The sequence below is a fragment of the Spermophilus citellus genome (assembly GCF_964194105.1).
Source record: "Spermophilus citellus genome assembly, chromosome: 5".
Classification (NCBI taxonomy): domain Eukaryota; kingdom Metazoa; phylum Chordata; class Mammalia; order Rodentia; family Sciuridae; genus Spermophilus; species Spermophilus citellus.
In genome coordinates, this window is record NC_138186.1 from 117,109,364 (window position 1) to 117,132,142 (window position 22,779).

General features: G+C 37.8%; 1 protein-coding gene across 1 annotated transcript in view; it reads right to left on the minus strand.

Annotated features, from left to right (window-relative positions):
• The window catches only part of AK9 (adenylate kinase 9), a gene marked incomplete at its 3' end in the record, with an annotated part of 141,143 nt that overhangs the window by 72,267 nt on the left and 46,097 nt on the right, over window positions 1–22,779 (minus strand). Inside the window, exon 13 of the mRNA XM_081295818.1 lies at window positions 4,392–4,536. Within this exon, the coding sequence (XP_081151944.1) occupies window positions 4,392–4,536 (145 nt within the window). The remainder of the gene's footprint in view (window positions 1–4,391; window positions 4,537–22,779) is intronic.

Consider the following 22,779-nt stretch of genomic DNA (forward strand, 5'->3'; position numbering starts at 1 on the left):
AGCATCACCAATAGATTAGACCATTTTGAGGACAGATGTTCAGGTCTCAAAGACAAAGTATATAATCCTGAAAATAAAGTCAACCCTAGAGTAAAGATTTTAAGAGACCATGAACAGAATATTTAATGTTACTGGGTAACATTAAAAGGCCAAATTTAAGATTTATTGGGATATATGAAGACTCTGAACCACAAACTAAAGGAATGCACAATCTTTACAATGAAGTAATATCAGAAAATTTTCCAAACCTTAAGATTGAAATGGAAATTCAAATAATTCAAATACAAAAAGCAATAGGACTCCAAATATACAAAATCACAAGACATCTACTCTAAGACACATTATTATAAAAATGCCTAATATACAGAATAAGGATAGAATTTTAAAAGCTGAAAGAGAAAAAGGACTAGTCACATTTAGAAGTAAACCAAGTGGGATCTCAACTGATTTCTTCTCAACCTTAAAAGTGTGGAGGGATTGGAATAATATATACCAAGCTCTGAAAGATAATGGATGCAAACTAAGAATATTATGCCCAGAAAAATTAAGCTTTAAAATTGAAGATGAAATAAAAACCTTCCATGATAAACAAAAGTTGTAAGAATTCATAACTAGAAGGCCTGCACTGCAAAACATACTCAATACAATATTTCATGAAGAAGAGATGAAAACCAGCATAAAGAGGCATTACACTCTAAGAATAGTCAATCAAAGGAGAATCAAATCCAATCTAAATACTAGAAATAAATCAAAATGGCAGGAAATAAAAATCATTTCTTAATAATAACATTGAATGTATAAACTCATCAGTAGGGTCTGTGGTCTAAACCCATCAGTCAAAATACAGGTTCAAAAGTTGGATTAAAAAATAAGACCCAACAATGTGCTGTCTGCAAGAGACTCATCTCACAGGCAAAGACATCCACAGACTGAAAGCAAAAGGATGGGGAAAATATACCACTCAAATGGATCTTGTAAACAAGCAGGGGTTACCATTCTTGTATCAGATAAAGTAAAAATTCAAGTCAAAATTAATCAGAAGAGATTAATACTGCTTAAGGGAATCATATATCAACAAGATATAACAATCGTAAATATTTATGCCCCAAATAATGGAGCATCTATGTACATCAAACACACCTTTCTCAATATTAAGAATCAAATAGACCATAATACAATAATACTGGGTGACTTTAACACACCTCTCTCATTACTCTATAGATCTTCCAAACAAAAACTAAGCAAAGATTCTATAGAACTAAAAAGTACAATTAATAATTCGGACTGGCAGACATTTTTAGAATATTTCATCCATCAATAACTGAATTCACTTTCTTCTCAGCAGCACATGGAACATTTCTAGGACAGATCATATTTAGGGTCACAAAGCAAATCTTAGCAAATATAAAAAATACAGATAATATGTTGCATTCTATCAGATTATAATGGAATGAAATTAAAAATCAATGATAAGATAAAAAATAGAAATCACTCTAACATCTGGAGATTAAATAATACACTCTTTTTTTTTTAAGAGAGAGTGAGAGAGGAGAGAGAGAGAGAGAGAGAGAATTTTTTTTAATATTTATTTTTTAGTTCTCGGCGGACACAACATCTTTGTTGGTATGTGGTGCTGAGGATCGAACCCGGGTCCCACGCATGCCAGGCGAGCGCGCTACCGCTTGAGCCACATCCCCAGCCCCAAATAATACACTCTTAAACAATGAATAGATACCAGAAGAAATCAGTGGAGAATAAAAAATTCCTTAAAGGTAAATGAGAACAGTGATACAACATATCAAAATCTTTGGGACAGTATGAAGGCAATTCTAAGAAGAAAGTTCATAGCACTGAGCTCATATACTTAAAAGAAAAGAAAGATACTAAATAAATAACCTAATATTACATCTCAAGGTCCTAGAAAAAGAAGAAACAAAAACAAAATCAGTAAGAATCATTAAAAATCAGAGATAAAAATCAATAAAATTGAGATTAAAAAATACAAAAGATCAATGAAACAAAGATTTGGTTTTTTGAAAGGATAAATAAAATTGATAAACCTTTTGCTAAACTAACTAAAAGAAAGAGAGAAAAGCCTCAGATTATCAAATTCAAAGATAGAAAAGGAAAGATCACCACAGACACTACTGAAATACAAAGGATCATCAGAAACTATTTTGAAAAATTTATACTCCGATAAAATAGAAAATCCTGAAGACATGGAAAAATTCCTACAGACATATGATATATCCAAATTGAACCAGGAAGGCACAGAAAACTTAAAAACAGATTAATTTCTATAATGAAATCGAAGCAGCCAAGAAAAACTTTCCAGGGGCTGGGGATGTGGCTCAAGCGGTAGCGCGCTCGCCTGGCATGCGTGCGGCCCGGGTTCCATCCTCAGCACCACATACAAACAAAGATATTGTGTCCGTCGAAAACTAAAAAATAAATATTAAAAAATTCTCTCTCTCTCTCCCCCCCCCCTCTAAAAAAAAAAAAAGACAAAAAACAAAAAACAAAAAACCTTTCCAACAAAGAAAAGCCCAGAACTGGAACTGGATGGATTCTCAGCTGAATTCTACCAGACCTTTAAAGAAGAACTAATACCAATCCTTCTCAAATTATTCCATAAAATAGAACAGGAGGGAACTCAGCAAAACTCATTCTATAAAGCTAGTATCACTCCAATACCCAAACCAGATAAAGACACATCAAGGAAAAAAAAAAAAAAAACTTTAGACCAATATCCTTGATGAACATAGATACAAAAAAATCTTAATAAATTATTGGCAAACTACACACAAAAACACATCAAAAATAGTGTTCTATGATTGAGTAGGATTCATCTCAGGGATGCAAGCAATCAACATATGGAATCCACAAATGTAATCCACCACATAAATAAACTTATAGACAAGAATCACATGATTATTTCGATAGTTGCAGAAAGAGTATTTGACAAATGCAGCATTCATTCATGTCTAAAATAGTATAAAAACTAGAGGAACTAACCTCAACATTGTAAAGGCTATATGAGACAAACCCAAAGCCAACATTATTCTGAATAGAGAAAAACTGAAAGCATTTTTTTTTCTAAAAACAGGAATAAGACAAGGATGCCCAATTTCACCATTCCTGTTCAACATGGCCATTGAAACTCTGACCAGGACAATTAGGTAAGAGAAGGAATTAAATGGATAGACTAGGAAAGAAGGAGTTGAAATCATCTCTGTTTGTCAATGACATGATCTTATATTTAGAAAACCCCAAAACTCCACCAGAAGACTTCTAGAGCTCATAAATGAATTCTACAAAATTGCAGGATACAAGATCAATACCCATAAATCAATTTGGTTCCTATACTCCAAGGATAAATCTGCTGAAAAAGAAATTAGAAAAACTCTCCAATTCACAATAGCCTCAAACAAAAGAATACTTGGAAATCAACTTAACAAAAGAGATTAAAGACCTCTACAATGAAAACTACAGAAGACTAAAGAAAGAAATTGAAGAAGATCTTAAAAGATGGAAAGACCTCCCATGTTCTTGTGTAGGCAGAAACAGTCAAAATGGCCATACTACCAAAGCGCTACACAGATTCAATGACCTTCTTCATAGAAACAGAAAAAGCAGTCCTGAAATTCATTTGGAAAAATAAAAGGCCTGGAATAGCCAAAGCAATTCTTGGTGAGAGAAGTGAAGCAGGAAGCATCACAATACCTGACTTCAAATTATACTACAGAGCTATAGTAACAAAACCAGCATGGTACTGGAACCCAAACAGGCATGATTGGTCAGGAGAAAAAGCAGGAGGCTTTGGAAATTCGAGTTCAAGTCTTAGCTGGTACTAGGTGGTTTTCAAGGAGCTATTTATCTTCTATGAACCTCAATTTCTCATGTGTAAAATTAGAGAATTGTATTAACTGATCTCCAAGATTTCTTCCAGTTTCACAGCATTATGACTTTTTGAATTTGAAATTAATATTTCCCAAACAGAAGGACTTAAGTATAATCAGGGCTGGCATATAAACATAAAACAACAAATTCCATTGGAGTCAGGTGTGTCTTGCTGTTGTTTTAATTGCTAATATAGATAAAGGTGTGAATACTACTCAAACTGTCTCTACTCAGTGAGTAGATACATAAAAGTAAAGACATTCAAATTTGAAAACTCCTTCTTATTCCTTTCCTTGGAGGTCTATAATTGAATTTTCTTTATTAACTTATGAGTTGGTTTATGTTTACTCATTCCTACCACCGTTTATTAAGAAACCATAATGTGCAAGGGGCTGATAGCAAGATGAGCAAAAAAACAGTCCTTGTGCTAAAGTAGCCAGACTTAATAGCTGACCAAAACTTAAAATGCACATTTAAAAAAGATGGTTCACCTTGTCTTTTAGCTTGTAGTTCTGCAAGAAGATTTTCTTTCACCACTTTGATAGCTGCTTCAGTGGCCTCGGCTATAGAATTTTCTATTAATGATTCACGGGCTGCATCAAAAATTGGCTGAACGACTGTGGTATAGTCAATGACCTGCAAAGAATATTCAAGAAAATCCACATAAACTAACAAGGTACTCAATCAAAGATAAGTAAATAAAGGAAAGAAAGGAAGATCAGTAGAGTAGGGGAAGGAGAAAGAGGGAGGGAAGAGGGAGGGAATAGTGGGGGAACAAGGTGTGGGAGTTCTGTGTTTGGGATTGGGGTTCTACAAACTTTGTAACTGTGACATGCTTGGTGACTAGGATGTTTCTGTGCAAAGTCCAGCTGCTAGTATATACTTGGCTACTGGGAAATTCCTGGGCAAAAGCACATGATGCCGGGCTGCCATAGCAATGTCCTTCACAAGTTTACCCTGCTTCCCAGACCTGGGATGCCCAGCCGTCTCCCTCTGAGGGAATAAGATAACTAGGCAAGCACTATCTGGTCTCCATGGTAATGCCCCTGGAGGATAGGGACCCCATGTTTATTCTAACCTGCACCTCATCTCAGTTAGCTAGCACTCAGGGTTAAAGAAATACTAATTAGAATATAGTCATGGTAACGGGAGGTGTGTGTTCTTGGAATTAATAAACTCCCAGGCAGGGAGGAGTGGACACTGCACTTCTGCACCTCTTCTTCACCACTTCACTTCACTCTCTTTGCTCTATCCTGTCTGCCCGTTTGTACCCTGTGTCTGTTCTTTTGTGTGTCTCCTCACAGCTTTTCTCCACAGGTGTTCCTTTATAACAAGGAATGAAATATAATTCCATGTATGTATGATTTTGTCAAAATGAACCCAATCAGTATGTAAAACTATAATGCTCTAATTAAAAAACTCAAGGTACTGAGAATACAAAATGTTGTTCATCTATTTATCTATATCATCTATCTATCTATGCCTATCTTCTCAAAATATTAATACCATTTCAGGTATCTCAGGAATTGTGTTCAGAATTCACTGACTTTGAGTACTTGCTTTAATAAACATTCATCCATATTTTTCATGCATGGATTTCATGTATTTATTCATATATACATGCATACATATGTATGGATATACATGATACACATATATTTTACATATATATATATATATATATATATATTTGGAAATATATATATTTGGTTACATATATATTTTTTCCTTAATCAACAAAAATTTAAATGTATTAAATTAACTTTGTATGTATAACTTACATACAATAAAAGGTACCAGTTTTTACAAATAAATACATACAACAACCACCAAAATCAAGATATAGAACTTCAATATCACCCAAAAATGTTCCCTTTATGTCCCCGTGTAGGTAATACCTTCCATCCTCTTCTCCCTTTCCCAGATTTCATTCCGGGCTCTTGGCAACCACTTTCTGCTTCTGTCACTACAAATTAATTTTACTTTTTCTAAAATTTTAAGTAAATGGAATGATACAGCATATAACCTTTTTCATACTTTCTCCCCTTAATAAATTGGTTAGAATGGTTTTGATGAGTGTGATTGCAGGGGTCCTTTTTATTGCTGAGCAGTGTTCCATTGTATGAATGTACCACAGATTTTTTTTTTTTATCCACTCATATATTGATGGACCTTTGGGCTGTGTCCAGGATTTGACTATCATGAAGGAAGGTATGGTCATCATTTGTATAGAAATCTTTTGTAGACATGTGTTTCCAGGTCTCTTAAGTAAACACTTTAGAATGGAATTATATTTGACTTTATAATTAACCATCAGAGTGGGTAAATGATTTTACATCTCTACCAGCAATGTATGAAAGTTTCAGTGTCTCCTTATCCTCACCAACACTTGGCTTTGTGAATTTTAAAATTTTAATAATTTTAGTGGATGTGAAGAAGTATCTCATTATAGTTTAAATTTATATTTCCTTTACCACTAATAATTTCAATAAGTTTGAAATTATTAGTGGTAAATTATTAGCTGTTCACTTTTATATTTAAAAATATTTTTTAGTTATTGATATAATACCCTCATTTTATTTTCATTTTTAGGTGGTGCTGAGGATTGAACCCAGGGCCTCACATGTACCAGGCAAGTGCTCTACCACTGAGCTACAACCCCAGCCTCTTGCTTTTCTTTCTGGGCACATGTTCAACTTTTGTTTATTTAAAAGATTGACTTATGATTCTTTTTATGTTCCGAGTATATATCTTTTGTCAGGTAGATAATAAACTTAATACTGTATATTGGCATCTTTGAAATAGATTTCTATATTTCTTTTAAGTTGAATTACTATTTCCAGATTTCTAGACTCCATTCTTCTCTTCCATGTACTTATATTGTCTTAATCCATGCCAACAAGTCCACATCGACATCATCATTTTTACATGGGTACACAGACTTGCATTAGATGAATTAGATATTAAACTTGTTTAAACTAAAATACTGATAATATATATTTAGGTATACATGTTTTAAATATATATTTAGACATAAGTTAAGCTATGATGAATACAATTATGTACAATATTCTTGATATTATAGTTTCTTTAGAAAAATGCATAAAGTTCAATAATTCAAAGGGCATGCATGGATTTTAGGCTTGTATATGTTAGTTCCAATTGCTATTACAAATGGTGATACTATTTTCAGCAACATAAGAGGATGTACTTTCCCCTCTCCTATCTACATGTCAGTATTGGGTGTTAACAGTAATCTTTTAAATCTAACAATGAGATTGACATGACATATCTCTAGTTTGTTGGTATCTCTCTGTTTTTCAGGGAGGTGATTTTTTTTCCATGTTGCAAATCAAAGCCTCTTAAATGGCAGCAAGCATTCACTGAGCTATGTCCCAGTCCCCTTTTTCTAATGTTTAATGGTTATTTATATCTACTATTTTGTGAATTGCCTGTTTGTTATTTTTTCCCCACTGGGGCTTTGTGCAGAATGGTGATTTGACTCGTGGTCTCTCTGACTGCCTTGTGGCTACATTGTGCTGGGAACTTCCTGTGCAAATTTAAAGGTCAAGATAGCCCAGTTGCTATGGTGACACCCTGCCTGAGGAGGCTCTGTGCAAAGATGCAGAGTTGTATCAGTCAGGACCTTGAGTTCAGGCACCAGCTCCTGGGGATAAAGAATTCTGAGCATAACAAGATAACCCTAATGTCTTGCCAGTCAGGTCTTTCAGACTGCCTGATTTGCTGAAACTTTCCACAAATAACCTTTGATGAAACCTATACAATAAAAATGCTGAGCTAGCTTGGGGTCATTATGCCTGTATCAGAGAAAAACAACCCACCTGGCCCCAGCTTTTTCTTTCTATGTGTGTCCGTCTGTCTTTTCTCAATCCCCCATCACCCCTCACTGGTGTGTCTTCTGAATTAATGCCCTTGGCTGAGAGATGGGGCTGTGGCATGGCTTTATATACATAGTGATTTTTCTCTTTATATTTTAAAATGATAATTCATTTGTCTGACCCATATTGTGCTGGGCTTACAATTTGCCTATACATCTTTTGATATGTCTCCCTTTACAATGTGAAGCCTACTTCTCTTCTTTAATGTAGGTAGGACTTAGTGTTTTGTTTTAAAAGAATAAAGAACCAATATTAAAAAAAAAAAGGATAGAGTGTGGCACAAATGACAGTGGGTGATTTTTGAGAGTAAATCATGAGAGACATTGCAGCTCCCTCCTTGGTGCACTCTCTCTGAGGGAAGCTAGTAGCCATGTGACTGGGACACAAAAGCAGACCTGTGAAGAGCTCATTCATGTGACAGAGCCATCTTCCAGTCCCAGCCAAGCCTTCAGAGGACTTTGGCTGCGGTCAATATCTTGACTGCAATCTTATGAAAAAATCAGGACAGAGTCACCCATCTAAGTCATTCCTAAATTCCTGACCTGGTGAAACTATGCAAGATAAGAAATGTGTATTGTTACTTCAAATCTGCTAAGTTTGGGGTGGTATTTTTTTAAGGGGATAGGTCACACTAGTTTTGAACTCCTGGCCTCATCTGATCCTCCTGCCATGGCCTCCCAAGTAGCTGGGATTAAAGGCATGTGTCACTGTACCTGGCTCAGTTGGGGTAATTTTTAATGCAGTAATAGATAACTAATACACACATATATGACAAATATATATAAAAATTTCCTCCTTGTGCTGTCAAAAGTTTAAACTTTTCTTTTAATTTTTTTTTGGACTTCAGTTTTTTTTTCTTTCAGTTTTTACACTTTAATCATCTGGTTATAACTTCTTTTTTTCAAACAATGAACAAATTAGAAGTCTAAGATATACATGCATACACAAATTTCTTTTCCCAAATTCCCTCAAAAGAGATAGATAATACTTTTAGAAAAGTATGCATTGTTTATGTTATTAAGTTTATATAACAATTATTAACAGCTGAAGTATATAGAGTGTTTTTCATTAAATTTCTATTCTAGTGGGTTGTTTCAGTTTGCTTGGTTTTCTATGTATATATCAATAATGAATTCCCAAACTCTTCCTTAGCAGTATAAATCTCCTCTTGATACATTTGAACACATTCAGTAAGCATCTTCTTCCTGCAGTTCTCTCTTTTGGAGACTTCTGGTCTCCTGCCCTATTCTGGACTGGTTATTTTCCAGGCTTACAGAACAACTGCCATCATAAACTGTCCCTCCCCACCATCTTGGTATTTCCTTTCCCTCTCTCCTGTCATAAATACCCTTTTTCTTCTTGGCTTAAGCTCTCATTTTGATGGAGCATATCCTCCAGTGGCTTCCCGAGAAAGACAAGTTGGGAGGTTTTGTGGTTCAGATATGAAATGTCCTCCAAAGTCTCATGTGTTGAAGGCTTAGTTCCCAATGCAGCAATGTTCAAAGATGGGACTTTTAGAAAATGATTGGATCATAGGGACTCTAATTGATCAGTAAATTAATCCATTTGATGGATTAATAATTTAAATGGACTACTGGGAGGTGGTACAAAACGTAGGTTTGGGCATGGTTGGCGGAAGAAGGTTCCTGGGGTTGTACCCTGGGGAACTCTATCTTCTTCCTGCTTACCCTGCCTCTACTTCCTGGCTGCTTTGAACTTTGCTCTGCCATGACCTTCCACCATGATGTTCTGGCTCACATCAGGACCAAAGCAACAGAGCCAGCTGACCATGGACTGAAACCATGAACCAAAATAAATCTTTCCTCCTTTATGTTGTTATTGTCAGGCATTTTGGTCACAGTGATGAAAAGCTGACTAACACAGAAGATAATTTTTTTTTTTTTTTGTAATTGCAAGTGCCCTCATTCTCTCATCGGACTTGATTTATTACAATATAAAATTCTTGGCTGGAATCACTGCCCCTCAAAATTGTCATCTGTTTTTCAGAGTTGTGGTTGAGAGGAACCATACTATTTGGATTCCTAGTCCTTAGCATGAAAACTAGTTATTCTCTCCAAAGTTTTCTAGGTTATTTTCCCATAAGCTTCTGGATCTTTGTCCCCAATGTTCTGTGATTTCAAGTGATGTGCCTAAGAGTCTTTGTCCCTTCATTGTACTAGATATTTACAGGTTCATTGATTTTTTATTTTTTCTTGTGTGGTGCTGGGGATTGAACCCAAGGCCTTGTGCATGCAAAGCAAGCACTCTACCAACTGAGCTATATCCCCAGCCCATGGATCATTTATTTTTATTTGTTTTTTGAGGTATTGGGGATTGAACCCAGGACCCCACACATGTGCCCTACCACTGAGTCATTATCTTTACCCTTTATTTTATTTGATTTTGAGACAGGTCTTCTTAAGTTGTTCAGGCTGGCCTTGAACTTGCGATCTTCCTTCCTTAGCCTCTCAAGTAGCTGTAATTGCAGGTGTGCACCACCATGCCAGGCTCACCGGGTCATTTGAATCTGGAAACATTTCTTTAATCTGGGAAATTTTCTTTGATAATATTCTTCTCTCTGATTGCTCCTTCTGGAAATCCTACTGGATGATAGAATTCATAGTTTTTCTCTCCTATTCCTTTTCTTCATCTATTTGTCATTTTCTACTAAATTTCTACTAGAAATTTCTCTAAATTTTTTAAAATTAAAAACCCTTCTATTGATTTTTTTTGGATCAACAAAACTATATTTATTTTTTCTTTATATATATTATATTTTAAACTTAATTTCCTCCATTTTATATTATGTATTTTCTTATTGATTTAAAAAAATAAATAAATGACAGCAGAATGCATTACAATTCTTGTTATATATATCCAGCACAATTTTTCATATCTCTGGTTGTATATAAAGTATGTTGACACTATTTGTGTCTTCATACATGTACTTTGGATATCACATTCTACCATCCTTGCTAATCCTCTGCCCCCTCCTTTTCTCTCCTACCCTCTGCCCTATCTAGACTCATCTATTCCTCCCGTGCTCCCCTTCCCTACCCCAATATGAGTCAGCCTCCTTATATCAGAGAAAACATTCGGCATTTGTTTTTTTGTTTTTTTGGATTGGCTAACTTCACTTAGCATTATCTTCTCCAATGGCATCCATTTACCTGGAAATCCCATGATTTTATTCTCTTTTATTGCTGAGCAAAATTCCATTGTGTATATATGCCACATTTTTTAAATCCATTCATCCACTGAAGGACATCTAGGTTGGTTCAACAGTTTAGCTATTGTGAATTGTGCTGCTATAAACATTGATGTGGCTGTGTCCCTGTAGTATGCTATTTTTAAGTCTTTTGGGAATAGACTGAGAAGAGGGATAGCTGGGTTAAATGGTGGTTCCTTTCCCAGATTTCCAAGTAATCTCCATACTGCTTTCCATATTGGCTGCACCAATTTGCAATCCCACCAGCAGTGTATGAGTGTACCTTTCCCCCACATCCTGGCCAACACTTATTGTTGTGTTCGTAATAGCTACCATTCTGACTGGAGTGAGATGAAATCTTAAGAATAGTTTTTATTTGCATTTCTCCAATTGCTAGAGATGATAAACATTTTTTCATATATTTGTTGATTGATTATATATCCTCTTCTGAGAAGTATCTATTCAGGTCCTTGGCACATTTGTTGATTGGGTTATTTGTTTTTTTGGTGCTTAGCTTTTTTTTTTTATTGTTGGTCGTTCAAAACATTACAAAGTTCTTAATATATCATATTTCACAATTTGATTCAAGTGGGTTATGAACTCCCATTTTTACCCCGTATACCGATTGCTGTATCACATCAGTTACACGTCCATTGATTTACACATTGCCATTCTAGTGACTGATGTATTCTGCTGTTTATCCTATTCTCTACTATCCCCCTTCCCCTCCCCTCCCTTCCCCTCCCCTTTTCTCTCTATACCCCCTCTACTGTAAATCATTTCTTCCACTTGTATTATTATTCTCTTACCCCTCCTTTCCTCTTATATGTAATTTTGTATAACCCTGAGGATCACCTTCTATTTCCATGCGATTTCCCTTCTTTCTCCCTTTCCCTCCCACCTATCATCCCTGTTTAATGTTAATCTTCTTCTCAAGCTCTTCGTCCCTACCCTGTCCTTGGTTACTCCCCTTATATCAAAGAAGTCATTTGGCATTTTTTTTTAAGGATTGGCTAGCTTCGCTTAGCATAATCTGCTCTAATGCCATCCATTTCCCTCCAAATTCTATGATTTTGTCATTTCTTAATGCAGAGTAATACTCCATTGTGTATAAATGCCACATTTTTTTTTATCCATTCATCTATTGAAGGGCATCTAGGTTGGTTCCACAATCTTGCTATCGTGAATTGTGCTGCTATGAACATTGATGTAGCAGTGTCCCTGTAGCATGCTCTTATTAGGTCTTTAGGGAATAGACCGAGAAGGGGAATAGCTGGGTCAAATGGTGGTTCCATTCCCAGCTTTCCAAGAAATCTCCATACTGCTTTCCAAATTGGCTGCACCAATTTGCAGTCCCACCAGCAATGTACAAGAGTACCCTTTTCCCTGCATCCTCGCCAGCACTTGTTGTTGTTGTTGGACTTCATAATGGCTGCCAATCTTACTGGAGTGAGATGGTATCTTAGGGTGGTTTTGATTTGCATTTCTCTGACTGCTATCGATGGTGAGCATTTTTTCATGTACTTGTTAATTGATTGTGTGTCCTCCTCTGAGAAGTGTCTGTTCAGGTCCTTGGCCCATTTGTTGATTGGGTTGTTTGTTATCTTATTATCTAATTTTTTGAGTTCTTTGTATACTCTGGATATTAGGGCTCTATCTGAAGTGTGTGGAGTAAAGATTTGTTCCCAGGATGTAGGCTCCCTGTTTATCTCTCTTATTGTTTCTTTTGCTGAGAAAAAACTTTTTAGTTTGAGTAAGTCCCATTTGTTGATTCTAGTTGTTAACTCTTGCGCTATGGGTGTCCTATTGAGGAATTTGGAGCCCGACCCCACAGTATGTAGATCATAGCCAACTTTTTCTTCTATCAGACGCCGTGTCTCTGATTTAATATCAAGCTCCTTAATCCATTTTGAGTTAACTTTTGTGCATGGCGAGAGAAAGGGATTCAGTTTCATTTTGATGCAAATGGATTTCCAGTTTTCCCAGCACCATTTGTTGAAGATGCTATCCTTCCTCAATTGCATGCTTTTAGCCCCTTTATCAAATATAAGATAGTTGTAGTTTTGTGGATTGGTTACTGTGTCCTCTATTCTGTACCATTCGTCCACTGCCTGTTTTGGTACCAGTACCATGCTGTTTTTGTTACTATTGCTCTGTAGTATAGTTTGAAGTCTGGTATCGCTATACCGCCTGATTCACACTTCCTGCTTGGCATTGTTTTTGCTATTCTGGGTCTTTTATTATTCCATATGAATTTCATGATTGTTTTATCTATTTCTACAAGAAATGCTGTTGGGATTTTGATTGGGATAGCATTGAACTTATAGAGAACTTTTGGTAATATCGCCATTTTGATGATGTTAGTTCTGCCTATCCATGAACAGGGAATATTTTTCCATCTTCTGAGGTCTTCTTCTATATCTCTCTTTAGGGTTCTGTAGTTTTCATTGTATAGGTCTTTCACCTCTTTTGTTAGGTTAATTCCCAAGTATTTTATTTTTTGGGGGGATATTGTGAATGGAGTAGTTGTCCTCATTTCCGTTTCAGAGGATTTGTCGCTGATATACAAGAATGCATTTGATTTATGCGTGTTGATTTTATATCCTGCCACTTTGCTGAATTCATTTATTAGCTCTAATAGTTTCTTTGTAGACCCTTTTGGGTCTGCTAGGTATAGAATCATGTCATCTGCAAATAGTGATAATTTAAGTTCTTCTTTTCCTATTTTTATGCCTTTAATTTCTTTAGTCTGTCTAATTACTCTGGCCAGTGTTTCGAGGACTATGTTGAACAGAAGTGGTGAGAGAGGGCATCCCTGTCTTGTACCAGATCTTAGAGGGAATGCCTTCAATTTTTCTCCATTGAGAATGATGCTGGCCTGTGGCTTATCATAGATTGCTTTTACAATGTTGAGGTATGATCCTGTTATCCCTAATTTTTCTAGAGTTTTGAACATAAAGGGATGCTGTACTTTGTCGAATGCTTTTTCTGCATCTATCGAGATGATCATATGGTTCTTATTTTTAAGTCTATTGATGTGGTGAATAACATTTATTGATTTCCGTATATTGAACCAGCCTTGCATCCCAGGGATGAATCCTACTTGATCATGGTGTATAATTTTTTTGATGATTTTGAATCCGATTCGCCAGAATTTTATTGAGGATTTTTGCATCTAGGTTCATCAGAGATATTGGTCTGTAGTTTTCTTTCTTTGAAGTGTCTCTGTCTGGTTTAGGCATCAGGGTGATGTTGGCCTCGTAGAATGTATTTGGAAGTTCTCCCTCTTTTTCTATTTCCTGGAATAGCTTGAAAAGTATTGGTGTTAGTTCCTCTTTAAAGGTTTTGTAAAACTCTGCTGTATACCCATCCGGTCCTGCGCTTTTCTTAGTTGGTAGTCTTTTGATGGTTTCTTCTATTTCCTCTATTGTTATTGGTCTGTTTAGGTCGTCTATATCTTCCTGACTCAATCTGGGCAGATCATATGACTTAAGAAATTTATCGATGCCTTCACTATCTTCTATTTTATTGGAGTATAAGGATTCAAAATAATTTCTGATTATCTTCTGTATTTCTGAAGTGTCTGTTGTGATATTGCCTTTTTCATCCCGTATGCTAGTAATTTGGGTTCTCTCTCTTCTTCTTTTCGTTAGTATGGCTAAGGGTCTGTCGATTTTATTTATTTTTTCAAAGAACCAACTTTTGGTTTTATCAATTTTTTCAATTGTTTCTTTTGTTTCGATTTCATTAATTTCCGCTCTGATTTTAATTATTTCTTGCCTTCTACTTCTTTTGCTATTGCTTTGCTCTTCTTTTTCTAGGATTTTGAGATGAAATATGAGATCATTTATTTGTTGGTTTTTTCTTTTTTTAAGGAATGAACTCCAAGCAATGAATTTTCCTCTTAGAACTGCTTTCAATGTGTCCCATAGATTCCGATATGTTGTGTCTGTGTTTTCATTTAACTCTAAGAAGTTTTTAATTTCCTCCTTAATGTCTTCTATAACCCATTGATCATTCAGTAACCTATTGTTCATTCTCCAAGTGATGCATGATTTTTCCTTCCTTCTTTTATCGTTGATTTTCAGTTTCATTCCATTATGATCAGATAAGATGCATGGTATTATCTCTACTCCTTTATATTGTCTAAGAGTTGCCCTGTGACATAATATATGATCTATTTTTGAGAAGGATCCATGTGCTGCTGAGAAAAAAGTGTAACTACTTGATGTTGGGTGGTATATTCTATATATGTCAATTAAGTCTAGGTTGTTAATTGTGTTATTGAGTTCTATAGTTTCCTTATTTAACTTTTGTTTGGACGATCTGTCCAGTGGTGAGAGAGGTGTGTTGAAGTCTCCCATGATTATTGTATGGTGGTCTAGTAGACTCTTGAACTTGAGAAGAGTTTGCTTGATGAACGTAGCTGCACCATTGTTTGGGGCATATATATTTATGATTATTATGTCTTGTTGGTGTATGGTTCCCTTGAGCAGTATGCAGTGTCCCTCTTTATCCCTTTTGATTAACTTTGGCTTGAAATCTATTTTGTTTGATATGAGTATGGACACTCCTGCTTGTTTCCGCAGTCCATATGAGTGGAATGATTTTTCCCAGCCTTTTACCTTCAGTCTATGTATATCTTTTCCTATCAAATGCATCTCCTGTAGGCAACATATTGTTGGGTTTTGTTTTGTGATCCATTCAACTAGCCTGTGTCTCTTAATTGGTGAGTTTAAGCCATTAATATTTAGGGTTATTATTGAGATATGGTTTGTTCCTCCAGCCATATTTGTTTATTAATGTTACTAAACCTGATTTGTTTTCCTCTTTGATTACTTTCCCCCCTTTACTGTCCTACCTCCCACTGATAGTTTTCAATGTTGTTTTCGATTTCCTCTTCCTGTAATGTTTTGCCAAGGATTTTTTGAAGAGATGGTTTTCTAGCTGCGAATTCTTTTAACTTTTGTTTATCGTGGACGGTTTTAATTTCATCTTCCATCCTGAAGCTTAATTTCGCCGGATACATGATTCTTGTTTGGAACCCATTTTCTTTCTGTGTTTGAAATATGTTATTCCAGGATCTTCTAGCTTTCAGAGTCTGTGTTGAGAGATCAGCTGTTATCCTGATTGGTTTACCCCTAAATGTAATCTGCTTTCTTTCTCTTGTAGCTTTTAAAATTCTCTCCTTATTCTGTATGTTGGGCATCTTCATTATAATGTGTCTAGGTGTGGATCTCTTATGATTTTGCACTTTTGGCATCCTGTAGGCTTCTAGGATTTGGGATTCTGTTTCATTCTTCAAGTCTGGGAAGTTTTCTCGTATTATTTCATTGAATAGATTGTTTATTCCTTTGGTTTGGAGCTCTGTGCCTTCCTGTATCCCAATGACTCTTAAGTTTGGTCTTTTAATGTTATCCCATATTTCTTGGATGTTCTGTTCATGGTTTCTTAGCAGACTTGCTGAGCTGTCTATGTTCTTTTCAAGTTGAAATACTTTGTCTTCATTGTCTGATGTTCTATCTTCTAAGTGATCTACTCTGCTGGTAGTATTGTCAATTGAGGTTTTAAGTTGGTTTATTGCTTCCTGCATTTCTAGGATTTCTATTTGTTTGTTTTTTATTACCTCTATCTCCCTGTGAAATTGGTCTTTTACTTCCTGGATTTGTTTATGTAGTTCCTTGTCAAAGTGATCTTTCATTGTCTGGTTTTGCTGTCTCATGTCTTCCTTGAGACTCCAGATCATCTGAAGCATGTATATCCTGAACTCTTTATCAGACATTCCATCTGTTGCAGCTATTACCTCTTCTAGAGTTGAGTTGACCTGCATTGCTTGTGGTCCTTTCTTTCCTTGTCGTTTCATACTGCTCGCATTTCTTTCTGCTTGGTGAAACTGTTGTGTTTTTGAAATTTTCCCCCTATTTATTTATATTGCTCTTGTATAGTTTGGAGATCTCTCTTGCAGGGCGGGTAGTGGCTGTGCTCCTCCTCTAATTAGGGTGATCTATCTACCACGCTGGTTGGTCGCAGGTCTGCCCACCCTGCGGGCGCGGGTGGCGGCTCTACTCTGCCCCCACTCCAATTGTGGTGACGTACCTACCACGCCCTCGGGTCGTTGGACCTGATCCTCCAATTGGTGTGGCGTGTCTACCACACTGGTCGGCCTCTAAGCCTGTTCCGCCGGTGGGTCGCAGATCTGCCTACCTTGCGGGCTCGGGCGGCAGTTCTGCTCAACCCCCACTCCCAGTGGGGGTACCTAACTGCCTCTCCAACGGGTCGCTGGGCCTTTTCCGGACACGGGCGGTGGCTCTGCTGAACTCCCACTCCAACCAGTGTGACGTGACTGCCTCGATGCTACTTGTCCACCACACTGGCAGGCTGCCGGGCCTGTCCTGCCAGTGGGTCGCAGGTCTGCTTACCTTGCAGGCTCAGACGGCGGCTCTTCACAGCCCCCACTCCAAATGGGGTGACTTGGCTACCGCGCAGTTGGGTCGCTGGTCCTGTTCCAGGCATGGGTGGCTACTCTCCTCGGCCCCAGCTGCAGTTGGGGTGTCGTGATACCACGCCGGCGGGTCACTTGGCCTGCTCTGGGCACAGGTGGCAGTTCCACTCTGCCCCCCAGGCCCCCACAGCACCCAGCAGGACCCGGACTGAGAAGCAGTCCCTGCAGGTTCCCCAGCCCTGGGCCAAAGCAGCTTCGGGAGCCAGAACCTGGCCTCTCCGATCCCAGCCACGCTCTGCTAGGAGGAGGCTCCACAGAGCAACCGCCGTGGATTCCCCAGCCCCAGGCCAAAGCAGCCCCGGGAGCCCGAGCCTGGCCGCTCCAAACTCTCCCAGCTCGGTGCACGCTCTGCTAGGAGCAGGGTCAAAGACGCAGACCCCGCGGGCTCCCCAGCCCCGGGCCAAAACTGTTCCGGGAGTCAGAGCGCCGTCGCCCCTCAGCGCACGTTCCACTTGGAGCTGGCGTCCACTCGCAGTCCCCGCAGGTTCCCCAGCCCTGGGCTAAAGCAGCTTCGGGAGCCAGAACCCATCCTCTCTGATCCCAGCCACGCTCTGCTAGGAGCAGGCTCCACAGAGCGACCCCCGCGGGTTCCCCAGCCCCAGGCCAAAGCAGCCCTGGGAGCCCGAGCCCAGCTGCTCCAAACTCTCCCAGCTCGGTGCACGCTCCGCTAGGAGCAGGGTCAGAGATGCAGTCCCCGCGGGCTCCCCAGCCCCGGGCCAAAACTGTTCCGGGAGTCAGAGCCCCGCTGCCCCTCAGCGCACGTTCCACTTGGAGCTGGTGTCGGCATGCAGTCCCCGCAGGTTCCCCCGCCCTGGGCCAAAGCAGCCCGGGGAACCAGAATCCGGCCGCTCAATGTCCGGCGCACGCCTTGCCAGGAGCGAGCCCCAAAGAGTATTCTCCTCAGGTTCTCCAGTCCCGAGCCTGAGCGATCTGTCTGCGAGACGCAGGCAAATACCAGCCTGGAATCACCTGTTCCGTAGTTGAATGAGCTGAGATCAGTAGAAAACAGGGATCATTACATCAGCTCTCCAAGATGGCAGCTGCTGTCCTCCTCCGTGGTCCGACCGGTATCGAGAATCGAACTGGACTGCTTCTCTCCTCTGTCTCAAAGCCAGAACTCAGCACTAAGCACGGCCAGTGCACCGCTGGCAGGAGCCCCCAGAATCTGCATCGCTGTACTCCCGCTCGGGTACCTCGGTACCTCGCCGCTACTCAGCGCGTGCCCCAGACTCCATCCGCGGGGCGGTCCGCCAAGCAGGTTCTGCTACCCTCCGTGCGGAGAAATCGCCCACGACCGAGCCCCCGCAGTCGAATCCTGCACACTGGAAATCCGTCCTTTAGATTCTGGAGCACCTCGATTTCACTGGAAATTCCCAACAAGGTAGCCTTCAGCCGTTTCACCTCGTCTTTCTCCCGCACAGTGACGCGGCGCACTGGGGTGATGCACTCCCATTGCCGCCATCTTCCAAATCCCCGGTGCTTAGCTTTTTGAATTCTTTATATACCCTAGAGATTAGTACTCTGATATGTGAAGGGTAAAAATTTGCTCCCAGGATGTAGGCTCCCTGTTCACCTCACAGATTGCTTCTTTTGCTGAGAAGAAACTTTATAGTTTGATTCTATCCCATTTATTGATTCTTGATTTTAATTCTTGCACCAAAAGAGTCTTATTAAGGAAGTTGGGGCCTAATCCCACATGATGGAGATTAGGGCCTACTTTTTCTTCTATTAGACACAGGGTCTCTGGCTTAATTCCTAAGTCCTTGATCCACTTTGAGTTGAGTTTGTACATGGTGAGAGATACAGGTTTAATTTCATTTTGTTGCATATGGATTTCTAGTTTTCCCAGCACCATTTGTTGAAGAGGATATCTTTTCTCCAATGCATGTTTTTGGCACCTTTGTCTAATATAAGATAATTGTAATTTTGTGGGTTAGTCTCTGTGTCCTCTATTCTACCAGTCTGTTTTGGTGCCAATACCATGCTGTTTTTGTTACTATTGCTCAGTAGTATAGTTTTCATGTATGCTCTATTTTTAATCTCAAAGGATGCTTTTCATTTTCGGAATGTTCTTTTTTATTTTTTTAGCATCTCCTTCTAGTTTCTAGATTTGACAGTCGTCCTTATCTTCCACAGGTCATTAAGTGGAACCTTCATTTGCATAGATGCAGTTTATTTACTGCTTAGGTGATTCTGGCTTGTCAACGGCACAGTGAAAGTCTCAACTCTCAGAAGGCTGGAAAATAATCTTATGTGAAAAAACTTCTCATTTAAAAAGGACATTTCACTTGAGATATACTACAAGGTTAATTATTTTCCCCTTTTATTTGTTAAAATTATTATTTCATTGTTTTCTGTTTGCTATTGCATCTGTTGATAAATCAATCATTTGTATCATTTGTTGTATCTAATGTATCATTTTTTTTGTAGCTGCTTTAGAGGTTTTCAACAATTGAATATGGTATGATATTACTTATATTTCTCCTACTTGGGACTTGTTGAACTTAGTGGATATACAAGGAGTTGTTATCATGGTTAGTTTTCTGTTGTTGCTGTAGTTATTTTTTTTTTTAAGTTTAAGAAACGTTGACAGTTATGTCTTCAAGTATTTTTTAAAAATCTCATTCCAATCCTCCTCTTCTAGGAATCTACCAACACATATCAGACAGTTTAATTTGTCTCATGGGTCCCAAGACTGCTATTTGTTTTATCTATCTATCCATCTATATATTTATCTACCTACCTACCTACCTACCTACCTTTCTTTTGTTCTTTACATCGGATTTTTAAAAAACCTTTTTTTCATGTTCTTTGGCACATTCAAAGCAGCTATTATACTAATTCATTAAAAATTTCACCTCAGTTTTGTAATGTTAGCTATACAATTTCCATTTGATTGTAATAGTTTCCATTTATTTCATGAGATTCCCTGTCCTCTAGATCTCAAACATGTTTATAACAACTGCTTTAAAGATTTTGTCTGCTAAATCCAAAATCTGACCCATTTTAGGGCCAGTTTTTATTGCTTTCTTTTTTTTCCTTTCTTTTACTTGGGTATTGTTTACATTTTTTTCTGGTTATTTTCATGTATTATAACTTTTCATTACACTGTGGATGACACACTCTTCTAGACTTTGGATTCTGTTATTTTCCTCTGAAGACTGTTTTTTGTTCTACCAGGCAGTTCAATTATTGATTTATTACAATTGAACTTCAATCCGGTGCATTGTTAGATGTAATATTTGGAAAGTCCAAGGGGTTTCTCAATTTGAGAGGACTCAATCTCCAAATTCATTCTCAGATTGTATTGAGGAATGGTTTCCACTCTGTCAGGGTGGGTGTAGAGTAGGCCTTAGTCTAGGCTGTGATCCTTACTTCTAATGTATGACCTGATAGTGTGTCAGCTTCATGTTCTGGCTATTAACAAGGTAAGGTCTCTCTTCTGATTGAACCAGAGCACTCATGTGTTCCAGCTGCTCAACCTCAGGTATGAGCTTCATTCACAACCCTGAGAAGCTCTGTGCAGTGTCATGTGGTGCTTCTGCAGCCCAGCCCAGCCCTGGGTCACAGTCTTCTGCCTCACTTCCACCCTACTCCAAGCAGCTCCCTTTTCTCTCATGCTTGGTTTCACAATTCTAGTTTCTCAGAATTCCGATCTGAATCTCCTTAGCTCAAAGGAAGCACTAATGTTCTGGTTGGCATAGAGAGGAAACTGTCCGCAGCAGACAGCTGAGGTAATCATGGAGCTCACCTGTTGAGTTTCTTTTCTCCCAAACATCACACAGTGGGAGAGCTAGTTCCTCTGTCATGGCTGGAATTTAGAGATTACTTTTTAAAAAGATGGCACCAATTTACAGGTCCACCAACAGTTTTATAAAGTTACCATTTGTACATACCCTCTTTGGCAACAAAAGTTGTCTTTATTTCATACATAAGTGTGAAAAATTACATCTTGTTATTATTTCATGTTTTCTTATCTTTTGATGAGGTTAGGTATCTCTTCGTAAGTTTTTCCCCAATTATCAATTTATCTTCCATGATGTTCCCTAGCTGTCTGTTGCTTTTCTTTTTCTTTTTGATTATAGGTACATTACATACACAGTAGTAGAAGTACTCTTGTTAGTGGTAGAAGTTATAGTTGTTTCAAAGATCTTTTCTCAGGCTATTATATATCAGTTTTTCAAAACTGAAGCCTTCTATCAGAAACATGTTTTATATTTTGATGAAATATAATCACTCTTTTCATCTTTAAAACTGTTTTGGAGTATATTAATTGATTGCTGAAAAAAATATTATCTCTCACATTACTAGCTTAAACAACAAACATTTATTATTTCATAGTTTCTGAGGGTCAGACATAATAATTTTTCATGATTTTAAATGGTAAGGTCATAATGCATCTTATATTTACCCAAATTCTATCATGTAACTCAAATGCAATAAAATGTCTAGATACAAGCAATATATTATCCTGTTTTAATGTAAATGATTAACATATCATTGTGTGATCACCAAACAATATGACTGATAACATATAGTTGCTATGCCTGCAGTAATGTGAACTTTCTTAGGGCCAACATTTGAGACTCATGATGAAATTTTCTAAACCACTACACATGATTTTGGTATTGTAGTTGAAAAGTATCACAATATTCTTCCTGCATATTTTAATAAAATTATGGAGTTTTGTTTTGAAGATGTAAATATAAATGGAGTGTGAAAAAATGCTATATTGGGGATCTGTATGATTTTACAGGAATATATTATCTGAGGATACATTTTGAGAGTATGTTTGAATTAAAAGACCTATGAACTAAGAAAAGTAAAAAAGACCAATTAATATTAGAAGTGGTGCTAGGCATTGTGTCTTGGGTGACTCCTTAAAGAAAAGCAGTGATGATAATGCAAAACTTTTAATAAGTTAAAAATGATATTATCTATAATAGTATCCAATTCCATCAAATATCTAGAGGTCTTTGTAAACTTTTTCATAGAAAACTCTTAAATTTTTACTCATAAAAATTTAAAAAGATTTAAATAAATGGTGGAGTATATATTTATGGACTAGAGGAGTCAATTCAGTGAAGATTCCCATTCTCCCAACTGATCTATATATCTGATGTAATCCCAATTAAAATTCCAAAATATTTTCTATATAAAATTACAAAGGACCATGAATAGTTAATGTACCTCTGAAAGAGAGCAACAGGATGAAAGACCTTGCTCTATCTGACATCAGGACTTACTGAAGAGCTAAGATAATCTGTCAA